Genomic DNA, 25,183 nt, shown 5'->3' on the forward strand with positions numbered 1-25,183 from the left:
ATCTCATTGGCATAGACGAAACAAAAGACTTTCTGGGTTGCTTCCTTACTAAGAAGCCTTGTTAGCTGCAAATTTAATGCTTATTGAAAAGAAGATTCTGAAGAAAAAAAGGATTGAATATTGTGAAGAAGGACTGGCTTCGACGAGGCTGGAGATATCTTCGACAGGTTACTTGGCGGGAAGATAGTCACATTAATAGGCTGATTGTTCTATTTGGGACTTAAAAAATATTTTAAGTCAATCCGACTTAGAGTTCGACGGAGAGGATTTCAAAATAGGTCAATGACAGGATTTTTGGCCTTATATGTTCCTTGAGAAGGACGCGTGGAGGCTTCCAAGAGACGAAGCACATGCAGACAAAAATGTGTCATCTTATGAGTAGAATACCGTTGTAGTCGAATTAGTATATATAGGAGTCTTAGTAAATAGATTTTGTATGTTCAATATTATACTATACTAAAAAACACTCAAAGTATCTAGCGTGTTGAGAAGCGATTTTCTCTAATAAATTTACGTTTGAAACACCCTTCTTTTTCAGTTATAAAGCAGTTTTATTTACGTTCAAAGTCATTTACATTTTCTTTGTGTTCTAGTCGAAACCTTTACTTTTTTGTCAATTTATGTTCCTTCGCTATTTACTTTTTCCAGCAAACCTTTTACATTCATTCGCATTGCCTTTTAAGTTTATCAAGCACCTTCGTATCTAGAAAACTAAAAAAAACACATTACCCCTATACACATATGTCCTAGGATCAATCTAGTCGATCTTACGAGTAACCAGAAATATTTTGGAAGACTAACGCTTGTTTACAAAAATCAAGGGTAAACAAACCTTCACAGAGTTTGGCGGGCATCACAAGATTTGGTATACCTGTTATCATACCTTGAGTGATAAATTGATTGAGAGAGACCTAAGGTTCAGATGGCCAAAGCTCAAATGCCACAACCAGCTTTTCATATGGTCAACAACTGTTTTCAAGCATTGTACCTCAATCAAGGCCGACCTAATACATCTTAAGGCCTAAGGCGAAACTTTAAATTAAATATTTTATTATGCTAAAAATATTTTTATTTTAAATTAGTTTATTTTAATTTTATGTTTTTTAGATGTAAAAGCATTAAATTGTTCTAATTAATTTTATTTAATATTTCTTTTCAATTGGTATATAAAATCAACACATCTAAACACACTTCTCATCATTTAAAAAGAAATCATAATTGAAAAACATTACCAAAGTTTTTTAAAAAAACCTTAAATTTCAAGTATTTTTTCATTAAGAGAACTTAAAGTGCAAGGAGGACTATCGCACAAGGCTCAAAATATTTTACGATTAAATCGTGGTTAAAAAAAAACCTAAAAAAATATTGATTAAATAATAATAAAATAAGACTTTTGTTTATTTTCCACAGTTAAACCATCATAAACTTACACACAACTTTGAAAAACTTAAAACGACTTTGATTTTTAAATTAGCCATGCAATACAAATTCTAAAGGATTGGTATTATGATAAATTCTTAATAGATATTATTTAAACAGAAAAAATAATTTAATTTTTTTATAAAAAAAATAAATTAAATCAAACCATATAAATATACAAAAAAAATAGGCCCTAGGCAGTAGCCTCGGTGGCCTACCTCTAGGGCCGACCTTGACCTCAATCGAACTATTCGTGGTCTTAAATATCCTATTTTTCGACAGAGAAGATTTCAAGACCAAATTGTTTCAAATGTGAAACAACTCCAAGACTCCATGTTTCATAATCACTTAAAAGGCTTCTTCGACCAATTGTCTAACACTTGGCAAATTGCACTTTATTCCAGATATTTTCAAATATTTAGAGTATATCTTTCTTTTAATACTAAGACATAGGTTAAGAAATCTAAAAATAAAATATAAGTTACGTTTAAAATAATTAAATTTAAATTTTTGAAAAAGTCATTGCACCATTTTCAAAACATTTTTTTTTAAGCAAGTTATATTGAAGAGAACAAAATATTTAGAGTATATCTTTCTTTTAATACTAAGACATAGGTTAAGAAATCTAAAAATAAAATATAAGTTACGTTTAAAATAATTAAATTTAAATTTTTGAAAAAGTCATTGCACCATTTTTAAAACATTTTTTTTTAAGCAAGTTATATTGAAGAGAACAAAAGTTCACAGAACAAGATTACAAAAAGGGGGCTAAAACCCCGGGGGAAAATTATCCACCAATTGAAACCTAACTTAAGTAAAACAAAGGGTTTTTGTCAAACTCATAAAAATTACAATTGGTATGGGGAATATGCCCAATAAAGGACCACCTCCAAATGAGAGCTTTGCAACTCCAAACCATGTCGCGGGAATTCCACACTAAATTCTTAAAAATCAAAACATTCCTACAAAGCCATATACTCCATATAATTTCCAACCACACACATCCCACCTTTCCTTTACTAACTTTCTTTGATATACAAAAGGATCTCCAAATCCAAAAACTCTCCTTAAAATCCACCTCTTTATAATTAGATAAACCAATCCAAATAGCCATTTCCTTCCAAACTTCATCCGCCTTTCGACACAAGAAGAAAAGATGGGCGGGAGACTCTAAAGCATCATCATATAAAACACAACTAAGGTTAGAATTAGAAGGTAAAATACCTTGATTCTTTAACAAAACCTTTGTAGGAATCCTATGCTTGAAACATCTCCAACCGAAAGCTTTGACTTTTAGCGGAAGATCACCCTTCCATACAAAAGGAGCCACAAAGTCAAAACGATTAGGCGGACCAAACAACAAAAAATCTTTCTCCATAATGCTATAGCATGAAGAAACGGAAAAAGACCCGTCAACCAACGGACGCCACACCACACGGTCCTTCACTCCAACCCCTGTCGTCGGAGACACCACAACCGGTCGGTAAGGATCCAACAAAGATCTCAACAAAACCACTTCACCCTCCAAAGCCGAAGGGACAAAAGGGATCCCCAAATCATTCCACACCCACACGTCACCTATCCAAGCTCCCATACAAGCCACGGAAGCATCCTGTAAAAAAGAAATTGCAAATAAAGACGGAAATAACACCTTTAAAATTCCCTCCTCCATCCATAAAGAGTGCCAAAATGAAATAGAAAAACCATCACCAAACCGAAAAGAAACACTATCCACAAAAAGACCAACGAGCATTCTTTTCTCCAAAGACAAAATATCCGACCACCACACCGATTTCGAACTATAACTATCAATCTTTCCACCTTCAATTACCATCCTAAGATTGATGTCCCCGTAACGAGCTTTAAGCATCCGATACCAAATGGAATTAAAATCCTCCAAAATTCGCCACTTCCACTTAGAAAGAAGTGCCAAATTAAATTCTTCTAGTCTCTTAATACCTAACCCACCCTTTTCCGTCGGAACACAAACATCATCCCATCCCACCCAATGAACTCTTTTCTTCTCCTCCGTACCCCCCAAAGAAAATTACTTTGAATTTTATTAATCTCCCGAATAACCTTCTTAGGAGCCAAGTAGAAAGAGAAAGTAAAGATAGGTAAACTTCCTAACACCGATTTCAAGAGAGTTAATCTTCCCCCGAAACTAAGCTACCTCCCTTTCCAAGAACTCAAACGCCTCCTAATATTATCGACCAAAGGACTCCAAAACTTTACCCTTCTAGGATTAGAACCAATCCGAATGCCTAGAAAAGAAAACTCCTTATCTTCCCTTTTGCAAGAAAGGAAAGAAGTTGCCACATCCAAGAAACGAGAATTAATATTTATACCAATAAGCCTGCTCTTGTTGAAATTGATACCGAGACCCGACACCATCTCAAAACCTCTTAACACCGCTTTAATGGCCCACAAATGCTTCCAACTACCATCTCCTACCAAAAGAGTGTCATCCGCAAATTGAAGGATGTCGACAAAACATCCACCTTTTACATCACAACCAACAAAATCCCCATTTTGCACCGCCTTATCAACCATAATTTTAAGCCCTTCCACAACCAAAACAAAAAGAAAAGGAGATAAGGGGTCACCTTGCCGAAGCCCCCTTTCAACCATAAACTCTTTAGTAGGGCTACCGTTAAAAATAACTGACATTTTGCTTGAAAAAATTAAAACTTCCATCCACTTCATCCAAAGCTCCCCGAAACCCATCCTTTTCGTCATAAATCTAAGGAAATTCCAACTAACTTTATCGTATGCCTTTTCAAAATCCACTTTAAAAAGAAGACAACTCCTACCTTCCTTCAAAGAAAAATCTACGGTATTTTTGGCAAGAGGTGGTTTCTAAGCATTTGATGGGAGATATAAACTAACTTTCAAATCTAGTTCTAAAAGTTCAAGGGTTATTTCATACGGGGAATACCTTAAAGGAAGAGGGGGGGGGTGAATTAGGACTTTGAAGATTTATCCAGTTTTTGAATACTTGTTGTTCTTATTTTTCTGGTTTGGTGCAAGAGTTTAGAAATATGTTACTTTCTTTTCTTAGAAATTTTTCAAACTTTTTGATAAACTCATTATCTTCTTCACTAGTGGATTCATCCTCTTGATTGTTATCATGATGTTTGAATCTTGTCTTTAAGGCAATATCTTTTGAATCTTTTATTTGAATTTCATGCGTTTCAAGTCTTTCGAGTTCTGTTTCATATTCTTGAAGTTTTTCGAACAAGGTTGCAGAGGTCATCCTTGATAGATTCTTTTTCTCGGATATCGCCGTTACTTTCGGTTTCCATTCTCTTGTTAATGATCTAAGCACCTTTAGATTTTGTTCCTTGGTAGAGACTTTCTTTCCAAGAGCACTCAAATGATTTATTAAGTGAACGAATCTTTTTTGTAAATCAAGGATTGATTCTCTGGGCTGCATTCTGAATAATTCATATTCTTGACTTAAAGTACTTAAACGAGATCTCTTAACTTCAACGGTTCCTTCATGAGTTTCGACTAAAGTATCCCATATTTCTTTTGTTGTTGTGCATGCCGAGACACGGAAGAATTCATCCATACTAAGTGCACCTTGAAGAAGATTGATTGCCTTTTTATCATAGAGGACCTTTTTCTTATCATCATCATTCCATGAAACTTTAAGCTTTGTTGATTCAACGCCATCGACAACAGTTGTAGGAACAAAGGGACCATTTTGGAATGCTTCCCATACTTCTTCTCCTTGTGCTTCTAAATGAGCCTTCATTTGGATTTTCCAAAAGTCAAAGTATTCACCACAAAACAATGGAGGCTTGTTGTTACTACCACCATCTTTGAAAACAGGATTTTGATTTGCGGAAGCCATTATGGATCTTTAGGAACAAGTTACCTATAACTTGCTCTAAAGCCAATTGTAAGTATGTGAGTGCGCCTAAGAGGGGGGTGAATTAGGTTCTTTAAAAATTTTATCGGTGTTTGGAGATGATGATAATATTTTTCTGGTTATGATGATGTTATGAATAATGTAAAGGCAGAAAAGTAAATGATACGGCGATATATAATGGTTCCCCTCACAGTCCGAGAGTACTGTTGAATGCAGTATAGGGCAAGCAACAAAGAAGATTTGGAAATATTGATCCGGGAATTATCGTCCTCAAAGATGGAGAGATGCCATTCAACAGTTTCTACGGTTTCGAGCTCGGGTTTGAATGAGCAAAAAGTAAACAAAGATATAGACAGGAAAAGAATAAACACATTCTTAGAAGAGAAATAACTTATCAGGAATGTAAATATATTCACTCTTCACAAACATACACTTACCAACCCATTATACTCAACCTACGATACTCATCTATGTCATCACGTATCTCTCACATAAGCGTCCATCTCTGGAGCACAAATGAGATTATCTCACAACTAAGGTTATCTCTAACGCGAAGTAACGAGAACATCCGTATTCTCGCGTCGGCGATCTCTCGCGCGCCGCTCAAACACGAAAGCATTAAGTACAGATACCCACAGTGAATGCTAGCTCTAAATCTATCTCTAGAGTTCAGAACCAACAGATTATCATCCTAGATAAGGATTCAAGAAGTTTATCTCTAAAGCACCCCAAATCCCCAGCATAGAGCAAAAATCCAGGATAATATCAACACAGATTTGTAAAGCAAGTTAAATATAACATTATAATTGGTAAATATACATAAGATTCAAGTAAATATACAAACAAACCCAACCAAAGAGAAATACACAAAGAAGAAGAGAAATGAACCGAAAATCTCCCGGTTTGTCAGCTCCGTTCGACGCTCAATCCACCCCCGATCATCCTTATGCAACCTCCGAAGTTGTTTTCTAAGCTAATTTTGATCTAAGAATGAAGTTGATGGTGTTGGGACTCAAAAATATCCAACCCATAACCTAAAAATGTGATTTTTGCCCCTTTTAACGAGCTGCTGTCTTAGCAGGTCCGCTCAGCGGACTGACAGCAAAAGTGAAATCTTGTTCTCGCCATAAGTTGAGAACCGTAACTCCAAATTGTGCCCGGTTCGAAGCGTTGGAAAGCTTATTCAATGCTCTATCCAATAATGAATGAATGGAAACCAAAATGATAATTTTTATCATCCTTATTTTGAGCCTTATTCTTTGATGAATTGGTAGAATTTGCATTCTTGAAGCTTAGCCTTTGGTCTTTATTACTCAATGCTCCAAAGATGCATGAATACCTATAAAATGAATGGAAAACTATTAATTGGTATAAAAATGAATCAAAAACACAAGTATGCACATATTTACACAAAAGTTATGATTTTATTACAAAAATCATAAGAATAGGATCGATAAGTGCCACAAATATATACTCAAAATATCGACATTTTGGCACTTATCAAACTCTCCCCAACTTGAAACTTTGTTTGTCCTCAAACAATGTCAAATAAATCAAAGAATCAAAAGTAATAAACCAAAGAATTGTGAATCAACAAGTTTTGAAAACCAAAAACAAATGTATGGCTTAATACAAAAACGTATAAACAAAGTAAATACTTACCACTATACTACAACGAAAACATGTAAACGAAACGAATCCTAAGCACAAAAAGCATACAAAACATTCTAACACAATACATGCTCACTTCATGAATCACACCTAGCAAAAATTCATCAATGGATGAAGAACGCACAAAGGTGAAGGACTTTTAACACTCATCCAACAATCTTGCAAACAAAATATTAAATTATGCATTCATCCAAAAATCACATTGAAGATATAAAAGCAAGAATCACAAGGGCTTTTCAAGGTTGTAAGGTGGTTTGGTTAACAAATAAGGGATAAGTCCTAAGGCTAATCGAAACAAAAACTTGCCTAAACCTAAGAGAGTGATCAATCCACCAAAGATTCAAACAACAAAAAATTCCGATTAAACTTTTTCCTTAACCACAAGTTTCTCAAACCAATCACAATACTTATTAGCACAATTATTCACTTCTCTTTTCTTTTTCTTTTTCAAAACTTTTTCTCTTTTTTTTTTCTTTTCTTTTCTTTCTTTTCACTTTTTTTCTTTTTTTTCTTTCTTTTCAACCTCATAGCAACAACCAAATAAGTAGCAACCATTTCTCTTCCCAACTTGAATTCAACCACACCATCATATGAATACTCCCTACTTTCTAAGGCAAGGTAAAAATTCATACCAAAAGTCATGGTTGAGGGTTCAAGAAAACAAAGAATCAATCATCCATGCAAAAATGAGAACTAAACACTCAAAGATAAGGATTTAGCAAAAACAACATGGACATTGACAAAAAGGCTCAAAAGGGTTAACAAATGATCACACATTCACAAGGTGAATTGACTATTTGGTTTTGGTGGTTGTGCTCAAAATGAAACAAAATGCCTTGATCCTTTTCATGCTTTCATAAAATCAACATAAACAAAAGATTAAGCATAATAAAATCCAGTTAAAACAAAGATTGTGGCATCCAGCATATATGAACAATGGAAAGCTTCCTCACATTTATGGTTTGGTAACTAAAGTGATTCAATCAACAAGCAAGTAATGCAAAAGAATGAATGGTATGGTAATTGTACAAATGAAAAGTTTCCTAAACATGTTATGCTATAGAAAGCGATAAATGAGTACCTTGAATGATACAACTTCAAAAACAATATCCTACCATACATTCGCAAGTTGAAACACCCAATCTTTGGAGAATCACCTAAAAAATCTTCGAATTACCGAACAAAATTTGAGTATAAACAACCAATAAAAGAATTAGAAAAATAAAACTAGTATATATTACTAAATAGCCTTGGTGAAAGTGGGAAAAATGAGTGAACCAAGTGGAATGGGAACCCCACTGGTACAGAGCAGAAAAACAAAATTCTGCTATGCTCGCTTAGCGAGCTCTGCTCCGCTTAGCGGACACAGAAAAAACCAGAAAAATCAGAACAGAATCTGGTGTTCCAGCTCTCTCCACTTCACCTAAATACCTAAAATATTGAAATATATACAAAAATTTACAACCGTTGGGGTGCCTCCCAACAAGCGCTTGTTTTACGTCGTTAGCTCGACGCCTTTATTGTTTTGGTGTTTGGAAAGTAGCTTCCTCCCGTCATGCCATGGTGACATCTCACCGCACAAGCCTAAAGAAAGTGTCCTAACCAAAACACTCAACAAACGTTATGAGTACAAATATATACAATGATTAAACGAACATAAAAACAAAAGTATACTACTATATACACAAACAAACACATATGCACAAGTATGGAACAAATACAATTATTATCATACAAAAAGAGAAAATTGGTGAATGTTGGATTCACAAGTTGAAAAGTGAATATTTGTTATTAAAGAGCTCATCCGAGATCAACATGTTTCACCAACATTCATCAATAAAAGTATACTTATATGTAACATATACAAGTAAACTTATATGGTGAACATAAACAAGTAAACATGTACAAGTAAGTATATATACAAGTGAAACTATACAATATATACGTTATATACAAAGCTCAAAACCACGAAAACTATTGCGATGCAATCACAACCATCCCCGGCAACGGCGCCATTTTGTTGAATGCAGTATAGGGCAAGCAACAAAAAAGATTTGGAAATATTGATCCGGGAATTATCGTCCTCAGAGATGGAGAGATGCCATTCAACAGTTTCTACGGTTTCGAGCTCGGGTTTGAATGAGCAAAAAGTAAACAAAGATATAGACAGGAAAAGAATAAACACATTCTTAGAAGAGAAATAACTTATCAGGAATGTAAATATATTCACTCTTCACAAACATACACTTACCAACCCATTATACTCAACCTACGATACTCATCTATGTCATCACGTATCTCTCACATAAGCGTCCATCTCTGGAGCACAAACGAGATTATCTCATAACTAAGGTTATCTCTAACGCGAAGTAACGAGAACATCCGTATTCTCGCGTCGGCGATCTCTCGCGCGCCGCTCAAACACGAAAGCATTAAGTACAGATACCCACAGTGAATGCTAGCTCTAAATCTATCTCTAGAGTTCAGAACCAACAGATTATCTTCCTAGATAAGGATTCAAGAAGTTTATCTCTAAAGCACCCCAAATCCCCAGCATAGAGCAAAAATCCAGGATAATATCAACACAGATTTGTAAAGCAAGTTAAATATAACATTATAATCGGTAAATATACATAAGATTCAAGTAAATATACAAACAAACCCAACCAAAGAGAAATACACAAAGAAGAAGAGAAATGAACCGAAAATCTCCCGGTTTGTCATCTCCGTTCGACGCTCAATCCACCCCCGATCATCCTTATGCAACCTCCGAAGTTGTTTTCTAAGCTAATTTTGATCTAAGAATGAAGTTGATTGTGTTGGGAATCAAAAATACCTAACCCATAACCTAAAAATGTGATTTTTGCCCCTTTTAATGAGCTGCTGTCTTAGCAGGTCCGCTCAGCGGACCCCCTCCGCTCCGCGGACTGACATCAAAAGTGAAATCTTGTTTTCGCCATAAGTTGAGAACCGTAACTCCAAATTACGCCCGGTTTGAAGCGTTGGAAAGCTTATTCAATGCTCTATCCAATAATGAATGAATGGAAACCAAAATGATAATTTTTATCATCCTTATTTTGAGCCTTATTCTTTGATGAATTGATAGAATTTGCATTCTTGAAGCTTAGCCTTTGGTCTTTATTACTCAATGCTCCAAAGATGCATGAATACCTATAAAATGAATGGAAAACTATTAATTGGTATAAAAATGAATCAAAAACACAAGTATGCACATATTTACACAAAAGTTATGATTTTATTACAAAAATCATAAGAATAGAATCGATAAGTGCCACAAATATATACTCAAAATATCAACATTTTGGCACTTATCAAGTACTCCAGTCCCCTTTCAACAGGAAAGAGATTTCACTAATGTAAGCACCTTACAATAGCCTATGCAATCCACAAGAACAATCCTCTTGTGATTGACTAACAAATAATCAAGAGAGCAATCCTCTCCTTGATCAATCCAAATGATTAAGAGAATAATCCTCTCCTTAATCAAATAACTCTTGCTTCTAACAGTCCTAGAAAGCAAGTCAATAATAAGCAATCTTATTTTCAACAATCCTGAAAAATAAGATATAATTCTAAGTATAATTTGACTAGAAATGTTGATGAACATATATCAATCATTAGGATTGATCTTCTCTTTCAAGCAAGACAATTTTCTCAATGGTATACAAGTGTTCAATGAATGATATGAAACTTATGATAATTTTCAATGAAAATTAAGTGTAGAAAGTTTCACTAAAAATGGATATGAAAACACTTGTAATTTTGAAAGATGAAATGAATTTAATTTGTTTTAATTGTAAATGAAATAGGTGATTTTTAATTTGAAATTTAATGTATTTATAAGAGCATAACACCTTTATGAACCATGGTGAAGTCATGAAAAAATGTCAATTTAAAATGAAAAGGTTTCATGAAGAGTGCATGAAAATGTGTTAAAAAGTTGTTGTTTTTTTTTTAATAAATTCGTACAGTACTTTTTAAGTCGGTTCCAACGTTTACCTGACTTAAAAAGTTGGCAGCAAATTTCAAAATTCAAATAAAACATTGTTTCAGACCGGTGTAAATTATGGCCGTTATTAGTGCTATTACGGCGGCTGAAAACGCCATAATTTATCAAAATCTGCATGTTTAAAAATAAAAAATATTTAAAGAATTGTCTAAATATTTGAACCAACCTTAAGCAATCATCTATTGATTTATCTAAGTAAATATATTATATTTAAAAGTAATTCATCATGGTTCAAACATGAAAAATAATATATAATACATGATAAAAAATAAGCATTTTATGCATTTGAGTCAAATATTTTGATGCATGATAATTTGAGAACTTTAACATAAATGACTTATGCATGCAAGTGAATAATAGAAAATATTGAGCACTAAGTTATCAACATAAATTGCATGCTTATACCTCAATAAATCAAGATCAATGCTAGTCTTCAAAATATAATTCTTGAATTCCTTGATGCTAGCTTTCACACATGATGAGTCTTGAACACTTGAATTGATACATTGTTCTTGAAGCCTTTTTCCATACTTTTTGATATGATTATTTGACATTCATTTTTGTTTTCATCAAAACACATTGGATTGAGAGTCTTGACTTCACAGTTCCCCCTCTGGAGAACGTATCGGGCGGCCCTGGGCATGACGTCCTCGTACTAAGGATCAAAGCGGAAGCCGTGGATGCGGGGGAATTAGGAGATGATCCAGCTCTGAAACACAAACACGATAATGTATTAAAAATAAATACGAAACATAAATAAATGTGAAACAATTAAAATGAAACGTACCGTCAGTAGTGTGCAGGATCCGGTCAATTGCCTGGTCCTCCAGTTGGAGGCCTCATTCAGCTTCTGGTATAGGTATACCAGAATAGCTGACCCCCAGTTCCACTGGTGAACGGTAGTCAAGTCCATGAAGTAGCGGAGGTAGGTCACGTCGACATATCTTGCACTCTTGTCCACAAAGAGTGCAGCGCCTACCACAAACATGAACCAGCACCGGAGAGCGCAGGCACGGTGATACTCCACAAGTAGGGCATTATCCGCCTCCTCGGATTCGGCCGCCGCCACCAGGTGGTTCTCAAAATAAGTGTTCAGTGTGGTGAACCGGATATGAGGCCCATTTTTCGTCTGGCACTCAAAGTCAGCCATATCTGGCTCCATACCCAGATAGAGCGCCATCCACTCACTGGCTTCGATCCTTATGATCCGGGAATGGTCCAGCAGCATCCCCCTAATCGGCAGGTGGAGAAGACATTACACATCGTGCAAGGTGATCATTATCTCCCCAATCGGTAAGTGGAAAGAAGACGTCTCCCTATGCCACCTCTCCACAAAGGCCCCCTGCATGTCGTGGCTGATGGTGGTATACCCCGTCATGCACAGCCCACCTAGCCCTGAAGCTGTCACCGCGTCGTTAAACCACTGCGCCTCTGGTTTAAAGAGACTGAAAATCTTCCGGGCGTGGTTCACCTGTTTCAAAGTCTGTCTCTCCTGTTACAACAAAAACAAAAACACTGTTAATTAGACCGTTAAGAAAATGTTGAATAAAAAGCTAAATAAAAAACGGTTAAATAATAAAGTCGGGCAAATTATAAAAAATACCTCTCCCCCCAGATACGTCGAGCGACGTGCTCGTGGTAGGTAATCAGCAAGGTCGTATCACTGGGCCCTCCCGGGTAGCCCTCCTCCTCCTCGTCCTCTTCCCCGTGTGGAGGGTCAACATCCGGTACCTCCTCCGCCTCCTGGTATGTAACTGCCTCCTCCTCCTCCTCCTCCTCTCGTACCTCCTGCTGGTGGGAAGAAGAGACCCGATCCAGACGACTCCTGGATCCAGATGAGGAAGTACCCTCGTCCATCTGCACGGGTACTCGCACACGACCCCGTCCCTGCATCGACGCCAGCTGGGCCGCCCGCTCGCGTCTAGCCGACGCTGTCTGGGTCTCTCTCCCCTGTCTGATACGTGCTGGGTTGCCTGCCATGTTCCTGAAAACAATTGCAAACAATAAGAATGCGAAACAATTGAAAAAACAAAAAAAAAAGAAAAGAAATTCTGGACCACTTCGGAAGTTCATTTCCGAAACTGGGAATTGACGTGTTTTCGGAAATGAACTTCCGAAACACCCCTGCGAAGCTCCCTTCTGCAACTTCCATTGCAGACCCCAAAATCCAACATTAAAACAACTTCTAATGATTCTAAACAACCTAAATACCACTACCAACCTACCCCTATATCATTTTTGCAATTTCTAAACACCCTAACAGAAATTTGAATCATAGATCTAAAGTTTGAAAAACTTACCAATTGAAGAGATTGAGTAGCTTTAGGTTGAGATTGAGTAGCTTTAGGTTGAGATTGAGTAGGATTCAAACTTGGTTATGCAAAAATTCTGAAGAGAGGAAGTTTGTTTAAGATTTAGGGTAAAAATGAATGGGGAGGGGGCTGTTTTGCTTAATCTGCAAAACGCCCATTATTTCGGAAATGCACTTCCGAAATGCTGTTTTCGGAAATGCATTTCCGAAATAAGACAAATTTTGAAAAAAAAAGACGTTTTCGGAGATACATCTCCGAAAACAACATTTTTTTACATTTCGAAAATGCATTTCCAAAATAAGGGGTATTTTGAATTTTTCACCAGAGATGACCAAGAAGACATGGGGTGTATAAAGAAATTTTCTACTTTTAACTTTGTTAAAATTCTCTTATATATTAAGAGACGGTGGGAGTATAAAATGAAAACGTGAAACATTGGCATGGTGGACCTTAAAAAGATAAATATATTTTATAAAATTATTACTCATAGGGAAACGTGAAACATTAGCATGATGGGCCTTATACAAATAAATATACAATATTATTGCTTTTTCTATTGAAGTAAGTTTATTTGAGATGTATCCTGCATTAAATATAAATATTCTCAATTATGATCTACTAGACTTTCTTTTGTCATACTCATAGTATGGGAGTTTAGTCGTTTCTTTAAAATTCAACTTCGTTGATGATTTTATAAGTAGAGTTTATCACAGTACAAGTACAATCTTAACCGTTTTCGTAATTACGAAAATTAACACAGATATACACTACCTTCATAACTTGAGCAGTAAATAATTGAGGTACAAATCTCAATGTAAAATTGTGATTCTGGCAGACAGTGTGGGGAACCATGTACACAAATTCAAATTGAAAAAGAATTCTACTTTGTTGTTGGTGGTCAATAAAGACAATGGATACGGAGTATTAAAAAGAAACCGACATTGAGGGTGTGGTTTCTAATTTTGTAAAGTAAACGGTTATTTGTTTTTTTTTTATTACTCTCCTTTATAATTGTCATTATTTTTTAAGTAATGATTATTCTTTTTTCAATAATATCCTAAACTTTTTAATATTTTATTTAACTTTTTCTCTCTTTATCATAATAATTAGGGGTAATTTTGACAAAACAACAAAAATACTTTCTTGGATTTTGAAATGTGACACTTAAAAAAAAAAAAAAATTTATCACAAAAGTGACAATTATAAAAGAACGGAGGGAGTAATATTAAATCGTGCGTACGTACGGGTTTTGGTCTCATTTGTATATTTGTTCTCATAATATATTTATTTTAAATAGAAAACTTAAAAAGAAAAATTTAGATAAATAATAACTTTTTTCGTATATAAAAACACTTAAATCAATAATAATTTTTTTTTCCGTATGTCAATTTTAAATCATAAATATAATTTTTCGTATATAAAAATATATAACAATAATAAACTATTTTTCTATATGTCAATTTTAAATTATAAATATCATTTTTCGTATATAAAAAAATATGTAACTCAATAATAGATTTTTTTTTTCCTTTTAGTTTATTACAAATGTACATCCCTAAAGAAAATAACCTTGTGTAATTTATAAAACATACACAATAAACTATTATTTTAAACTTATGAGAACCAAAAATTTTGAAAATTTGTTGAGAATAGAAAACTGTATGATGCTAGAAAATGGCTCAAATCGGCTAATTTATAGCAGTAAGACTTAAAGTAAAACATTGTGGTTCAGAGTTTAATAGTTTTGTTTATACTATTGTTAAACAATTCCAGTAAAAAGGGCAACGTTGATTTATCAATGGAAATATAAAGTTGAATACATTGACAAAATATGACAAAATAGTGAATATTAGCCGAGGATATATTATGTTCTACAAAGGTGGTCTGAGAGACTGAGATCATAACTTAGTATATTACAACAACAATATGAAATCAGTCCTTAAGTTGTCAGGTTAAAAAAATGTGAAATGTAAAGACAAAGAAAAGATCTAAAATTCTATTACTTCTCCAATTTGATATCTTTGTTAACTTTAGTGAAGGGCATAAGTTATTCAAAGTTAATTCATTGGTACCATGAGGAGCAACCTTTTTTGATATTGCAGTTGGTGTCACCGATTATGGGTTATGCTTTGATGTTATTTCCAAGTCTTGAAAGAAGTCTTTAAAGAAAAATACACCGTAAGTAGGTAATCAGTCTAATGTTGCATTTTTCTCACCAACACTGGAAAAAACTAAAAAGAGAGAAGAATGTAATAATTATATCGTAACTACACCCCAATCTTCTATTGAATTGGCACACTACTAGAAATACTCGAATTTCCTGCGGATTTACCTGCGGATTTTAACTAAATTTCCGCAGGAAACATGTTACCTGCGGATTTTCCTGCGGTTCTGCGTCCCCAGCTAAAACCTTCGTGGGTAATATTTTCGGCAGGAAATTCCGCAGGTAATTCCGCAGCTAAATCCGCAGGAAACATCCACAGCTAAATCCGCAGGAAAATTTAAACCTAATTTTTTTTATTTTCTGAATATTATTCATTGTATACTTAAATAACCATAATTTAAAAATTAAATTTAATTTAAAATAATTTAAATTTAAATAAGATAAATTCATAGAACAACTTGTTACTATAAAAAATGCTACAAAGTTAGTAAAAGTACTTACATAATCACATTACTAAAAATGACTCAAACAACCAAGCTACTAATGATCATTTGTCCACCCAAGTTAAAAAGATACACCAAGTCAACAAGAAAAATAATACAAATTAGAATTTATTACTAAGGTCTTCTTCATCTAATTCATCGACTCCATCTTCATTTGTTTGATCACTTTCATTTGTGGACTACTAGCTTCGTCCTCTCCCGGAATAGTTGGATTCTGAGAAGAAATCCCCAACTTTGCTCTGAGATTTTGCTCTGAGATTCATATCAGCAAGTTGAATGTTCATTTCTGAATAACCATAGCTAAATAACAAAAATTCAAATGGTAACCTGTATTAGCATTCACTATTATAACAAAAGTCAGCATATTTTGTGGTAAGCAATGTAAATACCTTGCAACCAAGAGAACAAAATCGAAACGAGTCGAGAAGGATGCGCTCGCAGACTTCGCAAGTGTTGGTGACGCCTTTGCCGGGCCTTGGCAGAGGTCTCTCATTCAAGAACACATCCCTAGCACTGTTGATAATATATGTTTGAACCCCGGAAATGTCCAACACCTTCTGAATCTCATTCACCCTAATCACATCATGGTATGAAGACCTCCTTATCTATATAAATACACACAAAAAACAGAGTTCATTAGAAGTCAATAACCATTAAACAGACATTTTATCTCAAACAATTATTATATGAACACAAACACAGGACATAACAATGACACTAACAAACTACACTAACAAACTAATTGAATTAACGGTTGAGACAAACCTGAATAGCGCGATGATCTTTATGATAATTGAGACACAGAGAACAAAGAGCACCATTCATACAATCCAAACAGTACATGTTACACTCACTCTTATGTGAATCAGCGTGCATCTTACATTGAACAAAGAAACGCTCTTTCAGTAGAGGTTTCAACCATGGCGGCTATCTATTTTCTTCATCATCAGGTCCTCCAGCACCCTTCACAAGAAAATCAAATTTTGAATCAGACCAATATCTCAAAAACACAAACAAAACACAAAAACACAATATTCTTAAAAAATTGAAAACACTACTTTTGTATGGTTATTTTGAAACTGATTGTGTAACATGAAAGAACGGTGCCCTTGCATTGAATGTCAATATAAACTGTTTAATGTTATTATGGTAATCCATTCCTTCCAGCAACCCATTTCTAATGTATTTTATGTTACTCTGGTAATCCATTATTTTTGGTTAACCATTTCCAATGTTAGTTTGGCTATAAAGATTGAGAAACTAATGATGCAAAACATCTGGACTATATAGAGCTTAATGGTTATTTACTGCAGGGGAATTTTGATTCGGACATTGACTGATGCTAAAAACCAATTCATATTACCTTTTAATCTCCTGGTAGGCCACCATCTAATACGCAAACTCTGTCATGCCCAAACACTCGGAACATCCTTTTAATCATTGAAAAGAGAACAAATGTATTGATGAGAACAAAGGTAGAAAATTTCATATAGATCTTCAGCTGGCCCATCTGGAAAACCAATAGCACACAACACAACAAATGAGAAATTCAACCACCTATTTTCTTCTTATTATGACCTATTTCGCAAATTAATTTCATTTTATCCGTTACTCATTGAATTATCGTGTCTAGGAGATTAGTGAATTCCAATTACTGTCAAATTAGCGAGTTATGAAGCAAGAATACGACTAATAATAAGTAACCACATCAAGAGAAACCAAATTACTGAATAATAACACAGGCTGCCATAAAACACAACAATAGCTGGGAATAGAAAAAGTTGCAGCCAGATGAAACTGAAAGAAGGAAACGTAAATTATTTGTCTATATATAAAGCACCTAGAATTGGAAAAACAATAATGTGGAATTCAACCACCTATTTTCTTCAGTAGATTATGACAGAAAAATGGAAAATATAGTCGATCACAAGGTGTTAATCATAAATTTAAATAGTTAGATCCATTTTTAGTAAATCTAGAATTTCAATAGAGTAAACTTTTAGAAAGTGAACAACTTCAAGGACCAATTTTATAGACAAAAACTTTCAGTAACAAAAGCAACATATCTTCACATCTTATTATTAACAGATAATTGTAAATAACTAATCACACTTTCCCTCTAAAAAGAACAGGCTGAATTCCAAAGCCAAATCCTTAAACAATACATACAACCAAGTATCTATGCTTACCTAGAGCAGCTAGTTGTTGTTTCCTTCCACTTCCAGGTGGGCGTCCTCTAGGCCGTTTCTCCGAAATAAAGACAATTGAGTTGCAACAACAAAATGCGAGTTGCAAGATGGCAATTAACGGCAACATCGTACACAATTCACAAGCTGCAATGTGAACATAATCATCAACAACACAACATCACAGCATAAGAAAATCAAAACCGAAGCAAAAAGAAGAAATAATCTGGTTGGGACATTTCATCGAACATCTTACGAGGGAGAACGAAATCCGCATTTCAAAACTCTAGAAACAGTACCTTCACCGATGAGTCTCAACCTCTGGTTAAGATCCACATAATGCATCAAAACGACAGCTTCCACATAAGAATCTACTCTTATCAGCCAAAACGCTCATCTGAACTTCTCCGCGAAGAATCTACTCTTATCAACCAAAACGCTCTTCTGAACTTCCATCGAAACCTTCAACCCTTCCTTCCCGACCACCGTCAGCTTCACATTGACGCCGCTAAACGAAGCATCTTCTAGAAGCTTCTTCACCCGATATTGCATTTTCCGGCGCTTTTTGTCGGAGAATTTGGCGTCGCGGTTTTGATCCTCTGACATCATGTCAAACAGTGACTGAGTTTGGGGTTGAGTTTGACTCGGGCGAATTGTGGATGGTGGTGGAGATGGGGATGGGGATGGAGAAGAGAAGGTTCTAGAAGGTGAGAAGGAAGAGATGGTTGGGTCAGGTATGAAACCGTGTCTTATCATGGTTGAAACTTTATGTTTTGATTTCATTGAATCTGTAATTGGAATTGAAGAAGGGAAAATGTGGAAGAAAGTGAGTGAGAGTCACAAAGTGCTACATTTTTTTTTGCATTAGAGAGAAAGAAAATCTAAGACAACTTCTTTCAATATTTGATCATTATACTATTAGATAGTAGAAAAGATGAACCTCATCATATTTAATGGATTTATGCTTGTGAACGCCAAAATTCTCAAACACATTTTTGCATTTAAAGTTTATTAGAGTAATAGGATTTCTAAAATTAAAACTTTATAATAATTAACAATTGAACACATATAATTTTCTATAACTCAAAATGTATCATTGATAAAAGAGATTAAATTTAAAATTTAGAAACAATTTTAAAACATATTAAAAGAAAAAATGATATTAAAAGTGAAATTAATAAAGTATATATATATATATATATATATATATATATATATATATATATATATATATATATATATATATATATATATATATATATATTTGTTTCAGTAAATTATTTTCTCAGTGGTTGATTATTTGGTCCAATATATGATAGATAGTAGGTTCGATTCTCATTCTAGAAATTTTATCAGATTTTTATTTTCAATTTTTCTTATAAGAATTTTATTCTAATTTTATAAATTATGAAATCGTCAAATATATGTATTAAATGAGAATAACATATACTAAAATTATCTTTAAAAAAATTAAACAAATAATTTTGGTAAAATTTAAATAAAAGACTATTATTTATTTTTAGTAAATATTTAAATCAATTAAACTTTTAAAAAAAATTATTTTATTTTAATATAAAAAATTATATTATTTTATTTTAATATAAAAAATTATATTATTTTTTATAATCAACAATTAATATTATTTTTAGAAAACATTTAAATCTATTAATTTGTTTTGGAAAAAAATATTTTATATAAAAAAAATTTACATTATTTAATAATACAAAATACATAAAATTAAACACAAAATTTAATCTGCAGAAAAGTTTCCTGCGGAATTACCTGCGGATTACGTAATGTAGTTTGTTTTATTCAGAACAGAAATTTCGCAGCAAAATCCGCAGATATATTTCCTGCGAAATTACCTGCGGATTTGGTAAAGTAGTGTGATTTTTTACTCAAAGTTTATATTCCGCAGCAAATTCCGCAGGTATTCCTGCGGAAGTTTCTGCAATATTGTGATCCGCAGCAAAATTAATTTTATTTAATAAAGTAGCAGGAAAATCCGCAGGTATACCTGCGAAATAATTTCCGCAGGAAATTCCGCAGGTAATCCGTGTATTTCTAGTAGTGGCATCATTGACACAGGCTAATTAGATGTTGGAAAAATTATGTTTTCATACCATAAAAGTTGGAAAAAGAAGAGTTAATTGCAATTATGACATATCCATAGGTTAGAGTTAGGGAAAAAACACAGAGGAAATTTATAAACATAATTTACTTTGCTTTAAAAATACCAAAAACTAATTAGATGTATGAACGAACACTAACCCTAAATCTTAACTTCAAACAAACACAAATTCTAAAACTTATTGAAAAACTCTTCTTGAAAAACCCTTTCAAACCACCAATTTCTAACCCTAAACCCTTTCAGAAGAAATGAGAACTCAAAATTGGAGCACCTCCAAACGAAGACTCCCTCTGCAGCACCACAAAACAGTGGCCTCCGACGATTGCTTCAACCCAGAGTTTGACACACCTACAACCAACTTCTTCTCCAAATCTGCAGTAAATCAATGACTAAATTAGTTCAAAAAAGTGGCATATGAATAAATCAATTACTAAATCTCCAAATCTACAGTATATCATATTCAAATCTTCAAATCATGTGGTTTCTATTCTCCTCTACATTTATTGTTTCACAGTTCCAGCAGCAGCATATGCCTGTAAATTACAAGCATGACTTTTTAGAACTACAAACTGAGAATATCCATCAATGAAGAAATATCATATGGACAAAATCATATAATTTGGAATTGACTTGCCCACTGTCAAAATAAATTTGTAGATGCTAATTTTAAAAAGGAAAATTAAACGATATCATCATTGTATGTCCATGTTAATATAAGAAATTTGAAAGGAAATAAACCTTAAATTGAGAACGTCAATCAGCTTCCAACTTCTTGTAGAAGGCCTGTTGTTCATGCGAGAAATCCACGTTACTCAAATTAATTGTTTTAAGAGGTAAAGTTATTATCGATTTTCCATCAACTAAAGTTCTTGAACAAATAAAACAAACTGAAATTGAATATATAACCCAAAAGTAGATCTTGTTAGCTGAAGATTTCGTTTTATATTGTTTGTCCTTCGAAGGAGTTGAGAATCGAAGGAAAGATGGTTACTGATGGCCATCCCTTAAAAAGTGAAAGAATGGCTACTGATGGTCATGCCTCGAAGATACAGACTTCTAAGTTCGTTGAAGATAGTGAACACTGAAAAACTAATGAAAGCATATGTCTTCGGGACTTAGACAAAATTTATAAAGTATGTATTCAAGTATTACTACTTAGCGTGTTTTTTAGTAGTGTTTGTTTAATACACTGCCACGCGTCGAAGACGGACTCAGGCGGGAAGATTTGAAATTCGAAGACGGTTTCGTAACCGTTCAATAACAGATGGCTTCGCTGGAAGTTCTGATGAGAAACGTGGCAGCAGATTAGTGTAGGACCGTTAAGGTTGAAACTAGTATAAATAGGGGTCTTTATGTTAGGATTCCGTGTGTTCATTTTGTACAAATCACTCACATATTTACTCAAGTATCAAGTGTTACGAGAAAGAGTTCGCTGAGAAAATGTACGTATGACACCACCATTTTAATACATGTGTATTGTATTTCATTTTCGAATGCATTTCTGAATTACTGCATTTCATTTATTTCTTGTCATTTACATTCCTGTATCTTTATTTTACTTTCGAATTTACTTTCATGATCATTTACTTTTAAAGTCCTTAACATTTCTGCAGTTTAAGATTCTTCATGTTTTAACAATCTTTAAGTTTCATATGTTATGTTATTTATCTTTCTTGTTGAAGTTATAATTACGTATAACGAAGCAATTACCAAGATTCTTGAATCGAACAATACTCATCGAAGAGGACAAATTACGAATATGATTCAAATGAACATTGATAACAATCTTCTTGACTATGTGTCCTAGGATCAATCTAGTCGATCCTGCAAGTAACCAAATCATATTTATTATAGTTTGGAAGACTAGCGGTTGTTTACCGGAAATCACCGTAAACAAATTGGCACGCCCAGTGGGACAGTGTCACGCGGATTGTTTTAATCAATTGTTTTGTTTTTGTCTAGACAATATCAAGACCTTGTATGAACCTTAGGAACGGTAAATTAAAAGACAGTGCACAACCGATTCCCAAACGAAGGTACAACAGGAAAATGGTCGTTACGGCCAGTGCAGGGGGTAATCAAGATCCCCCACAAGGTTCAGGATCAGGAGCGGCAAATTCGACTTCTACTCAAGAAGCGCGAGATGCAACGGGTCCAAATGGATCGAGACCTGCAGACAATTCCCAGACTGCGCCTGAAAATACTACAGGACATTCAGGAACTGTTCCAGTTTCGGCATCGACAACCGCACCCTCATCTACAAGTGCAGATGATGTACTGTATCCCTGGACAAACGCTGCAAACAATTCAATGGGTCAAGGCACAAGTTCTAGCTTCGAATGGAGACCAAATACTCCATATGGAATGCCATACCCATTCCCATTTGGAACAGACGTCCGAGGGACAAGACCTATAAACACCTCAACTAATAATACGACATTTTCACCAAATGTTAGTTCAGTGGGTCGAAGTGGACGCAACACTAATTTTTCTACCCAAATACCCAATTTCACCACAAATAACCAAGCAGCATTCCGACAAGAAATGGATGCAAGCAACCATGATATGGTAGGGGTTTTGGCCAGAGAACTAACTTCAGTCTTGAACCCACTAATGGCAAATGTTACTACAACAAATAGAGAAAACGTAGAAATTTTCCAAAAGATATCATCGCAAATGAATCGTATGGCAGAATTCATGGGAGTACCACCACCTAAAAGGAAAGACAAACAGCCTGTGAATCAAGAAGAGAGGCCTATTTTGGAACGTGTGCAAGATATGGTTCCCCCACCTAGGACGGTTCCTAGGGATATAGGCCCCTCACGAAGGACGGAGTCGTTCGAAAAGACTCCGGTAATTAACTTGGAGGATTCAAGTCAAAGGACCGTCCCCTTTCGACAAGAAATGGAGGAAGAACGACCCAGATTGAGGATTTTGGGTAGGGACGATCATCCAGACGAGATTGTCCAAAGAGTTAGAAGAGAAAATCTGGCCACAGAAAATAATTTAACTGCCATGATAGAAAGGGTTATGGCCAATAATGGCCTTAGTACTGGACTCAGACGTCCAAATTATACATCCCCTATATCAGATTATATCATGCAAACAGAATTGCCTAGGGGAACTAAGGTTCCTAAATTCACAAAATTTTCTGGCGAAACTAATGAGTCAACTGTGGAACATATTGCTAGATATTTAACAGAAGCAGGAGACTTAGCGGGAAACGAGGATCTAAGGATTAAATATTTCCCTAGTTCGCTGACAAAAAATGCGTTTATTTGGTTCACTACTTTGCCACCAAATTCGATAGACGCATGGGCATACTTAGAAAGGTTGTTCCATGAGCAATTCTACATGGGTCAAACTAAGATAAGTCTGAAAGAATTGGCCAGTGTTAAAAGAAAATTCGCAGAGACAATTGATGACTACTTAAATAGGTTCCGCCTGTTGAAATCAAGATGCTTTACAACGGTTCCGGAACATGAACTCGTCGAAATGGCTGCGGGTGGTTTGGATTATTCAATAAGAAAGAAACTAGATACCCAATACCTCAGGGACATGGCCCAATTAGCAGATAGGGTTCGACAGGTCGAACGCCTGAAGGCAGAAAAAGCTAGGGCAAATAAAAGCTATAAGAAAGAAAGAGTGGCGTACGTCGAAGCCGAGAATGTTGATGAGGAGTCTTTCAATGATTTATATAGCCCTGAAGAAGTCGAAATAGACTTGGCTGAATTAAAAGAAGCGCCACCTTATGCTTGCAAATTGTTAAATCCAGCAAATGGAAAAAACCCAGTAGAAAATGATAAGAATGATAGGTTCCCTAAGAAAACTTATACATTTGACATTACCAAATGTGATGAAATATTTGATTTACTGGTAAAAGATGGCCAAATGATACTACCCCCAAATTCCAAAATTCCTCCGTTGGAACAACGGAAGAAAAGAGGTTTCTGTAAATATCATGGTTTTTTAGGCCATAAAACTTCTCAATGTTTTCTTTTCAGGGATCTAATTCAAAATGCTCTCAATGATGGAAGGTTGAAGTTTGCTGACAAAACCAAGAATCAAATGAGGGTAGATTCAAATCCTCTGAACATTGCTGACGCTAGCCTCTGTGAGGTAGAAGATATCAACATGGTAGAGGCGTCTGAAGTCGAAGTTGTAGAAACTAAATCAAGGTTCAATGGAAAGCAGGCTACTGAAAGCCCAAATGATGACATAATCTTCAATACTGATGTTGAAGAATCTTCCAAGGCAGAAATAACTGAAGCCTCGAAGGAAGAAAGCAGCGAGGCCACTGAAGACCTCAGGATGAAACTCCAGAAAATACAAATCTCTGAAGTTCCTCCAGTAGCAGTTAACATGGTCAGTGCCAGACGCCCAGTGTCTGAGTTTGGCGAATTAGAGACTTGGTTAACAAGGCAAAATGGGGGCATCGAAGCTCCACAAAAAACTGAAAGCCTCAAAGAATATCTTTGGAAATGTCACGAGAGAAGCGGTGGTAAGCAATGGATGTGTCCAAGGTGCTCGATCATGCTGAATCGAAGAGTCGAAGCCAACTTCGAGAGGGCTCGGCGCGAAAGATGGGAACATCCAGGAAGAGAGCCAAATCCCCTGCTACAACTATATCCAAAGATGGATGAAAGCTTGGTAGGATTTTTGGTCAGATGCCACAAAGGAAACACTGAAGTTGCTCTGTGTCCCAGATGTGGGGCAATCTATGATGAAAGACTCGCACGATCATTCGAACGCATATACTGCCATATGAATAGGGAAACTCAGGGGTTGCGTCCTAACCTTTATGGTTTCGACATATGGACTCCGACAAAGAGGCCTGATAGTCCACACTCTAGAGCTCGAAGAGTGACTTTCAAAGTCCCTGCGAATGCA

At 35.0% G+C, this 25,183-nt stretch overlaps 1 protein-coding gene across 3 annotated transcripts; it reads right to left on the reverse strand.

Moving 5' to 3' along the window:
- Nucleotides 1-15,903: 15,903 nt before the first annotated feature.
- Nucleotides 15,904-19,062, reverse strand: LOC131611589 (protein RGF1 INDUCIBLE TRANSCRIPTION FACTOR 1-like). 3 transcript variants are annotated; one of them, XM_058883538.1, is made up of 6 exons: nucleotides 18,462-19,038; nucleotides 18,166-18,309; nucleotides 17,340-17,486; nucleotides 16,742-16,939; nucleotides 16,366-16,581; nucleotides 15,904-16,228 (listed from the first exon to the last, which is right to left on the reverse strand). In XM_058883538.1, exons 4-6 carry the CDS (start codon nucleotides 16,850-16,852, stop codon nucleotides 16,145-16,147), a joined length of 411 nt encoding a protein of 136 aa, XP_058739521.1. In that variant the 5' UTR covers nucleotides 16,853-16,939; nucleotides 17,340-17,486; nucleotides 18,166-18,309; nucleotides 18,462-19,038; the 3' UTR covers nucleotides 15,904-16,144. The 3 variants fall into 3 exon arrangements, with proteins under 3 accessions (XP_058739521.1, XP_058739522.1, XP_058739524.1); XM_058883539.1 differs by having other exon boundaries at nucleotides 15,904-16,276; nucleotides 18,462-19,035; XM_058883541.1 differs by lacking the exons at nucleotides 15,904-16,228; nucleotides 16,366-16,581; nucleotides 16,742-16,939 and having other exon boundaries at nucleotides 17,345-17,486; nucleotides 18,462-18,546; nucleotides 18,594-19,062.
- Between the last annotated feature and the right edge of the window lie 6,121 nt (nucleotides 19,063-25,183).

Source organism: Vicia villosa, linkage group LG6, assembly GCF_029867415.1.
Source record: "Vicia villosa cultivar HV-30 ecotype Madison, WI linkage group LG6, Vvil1.0, whole genome shotgun sequence".
Taxonomy (NCBI): domain Eukaryota; kingdom Viridiplantae; phylum Streptophyta; class Magnoliopsida; order Fabales; family Fabaceae; genus Vicia; species Vicia villosa.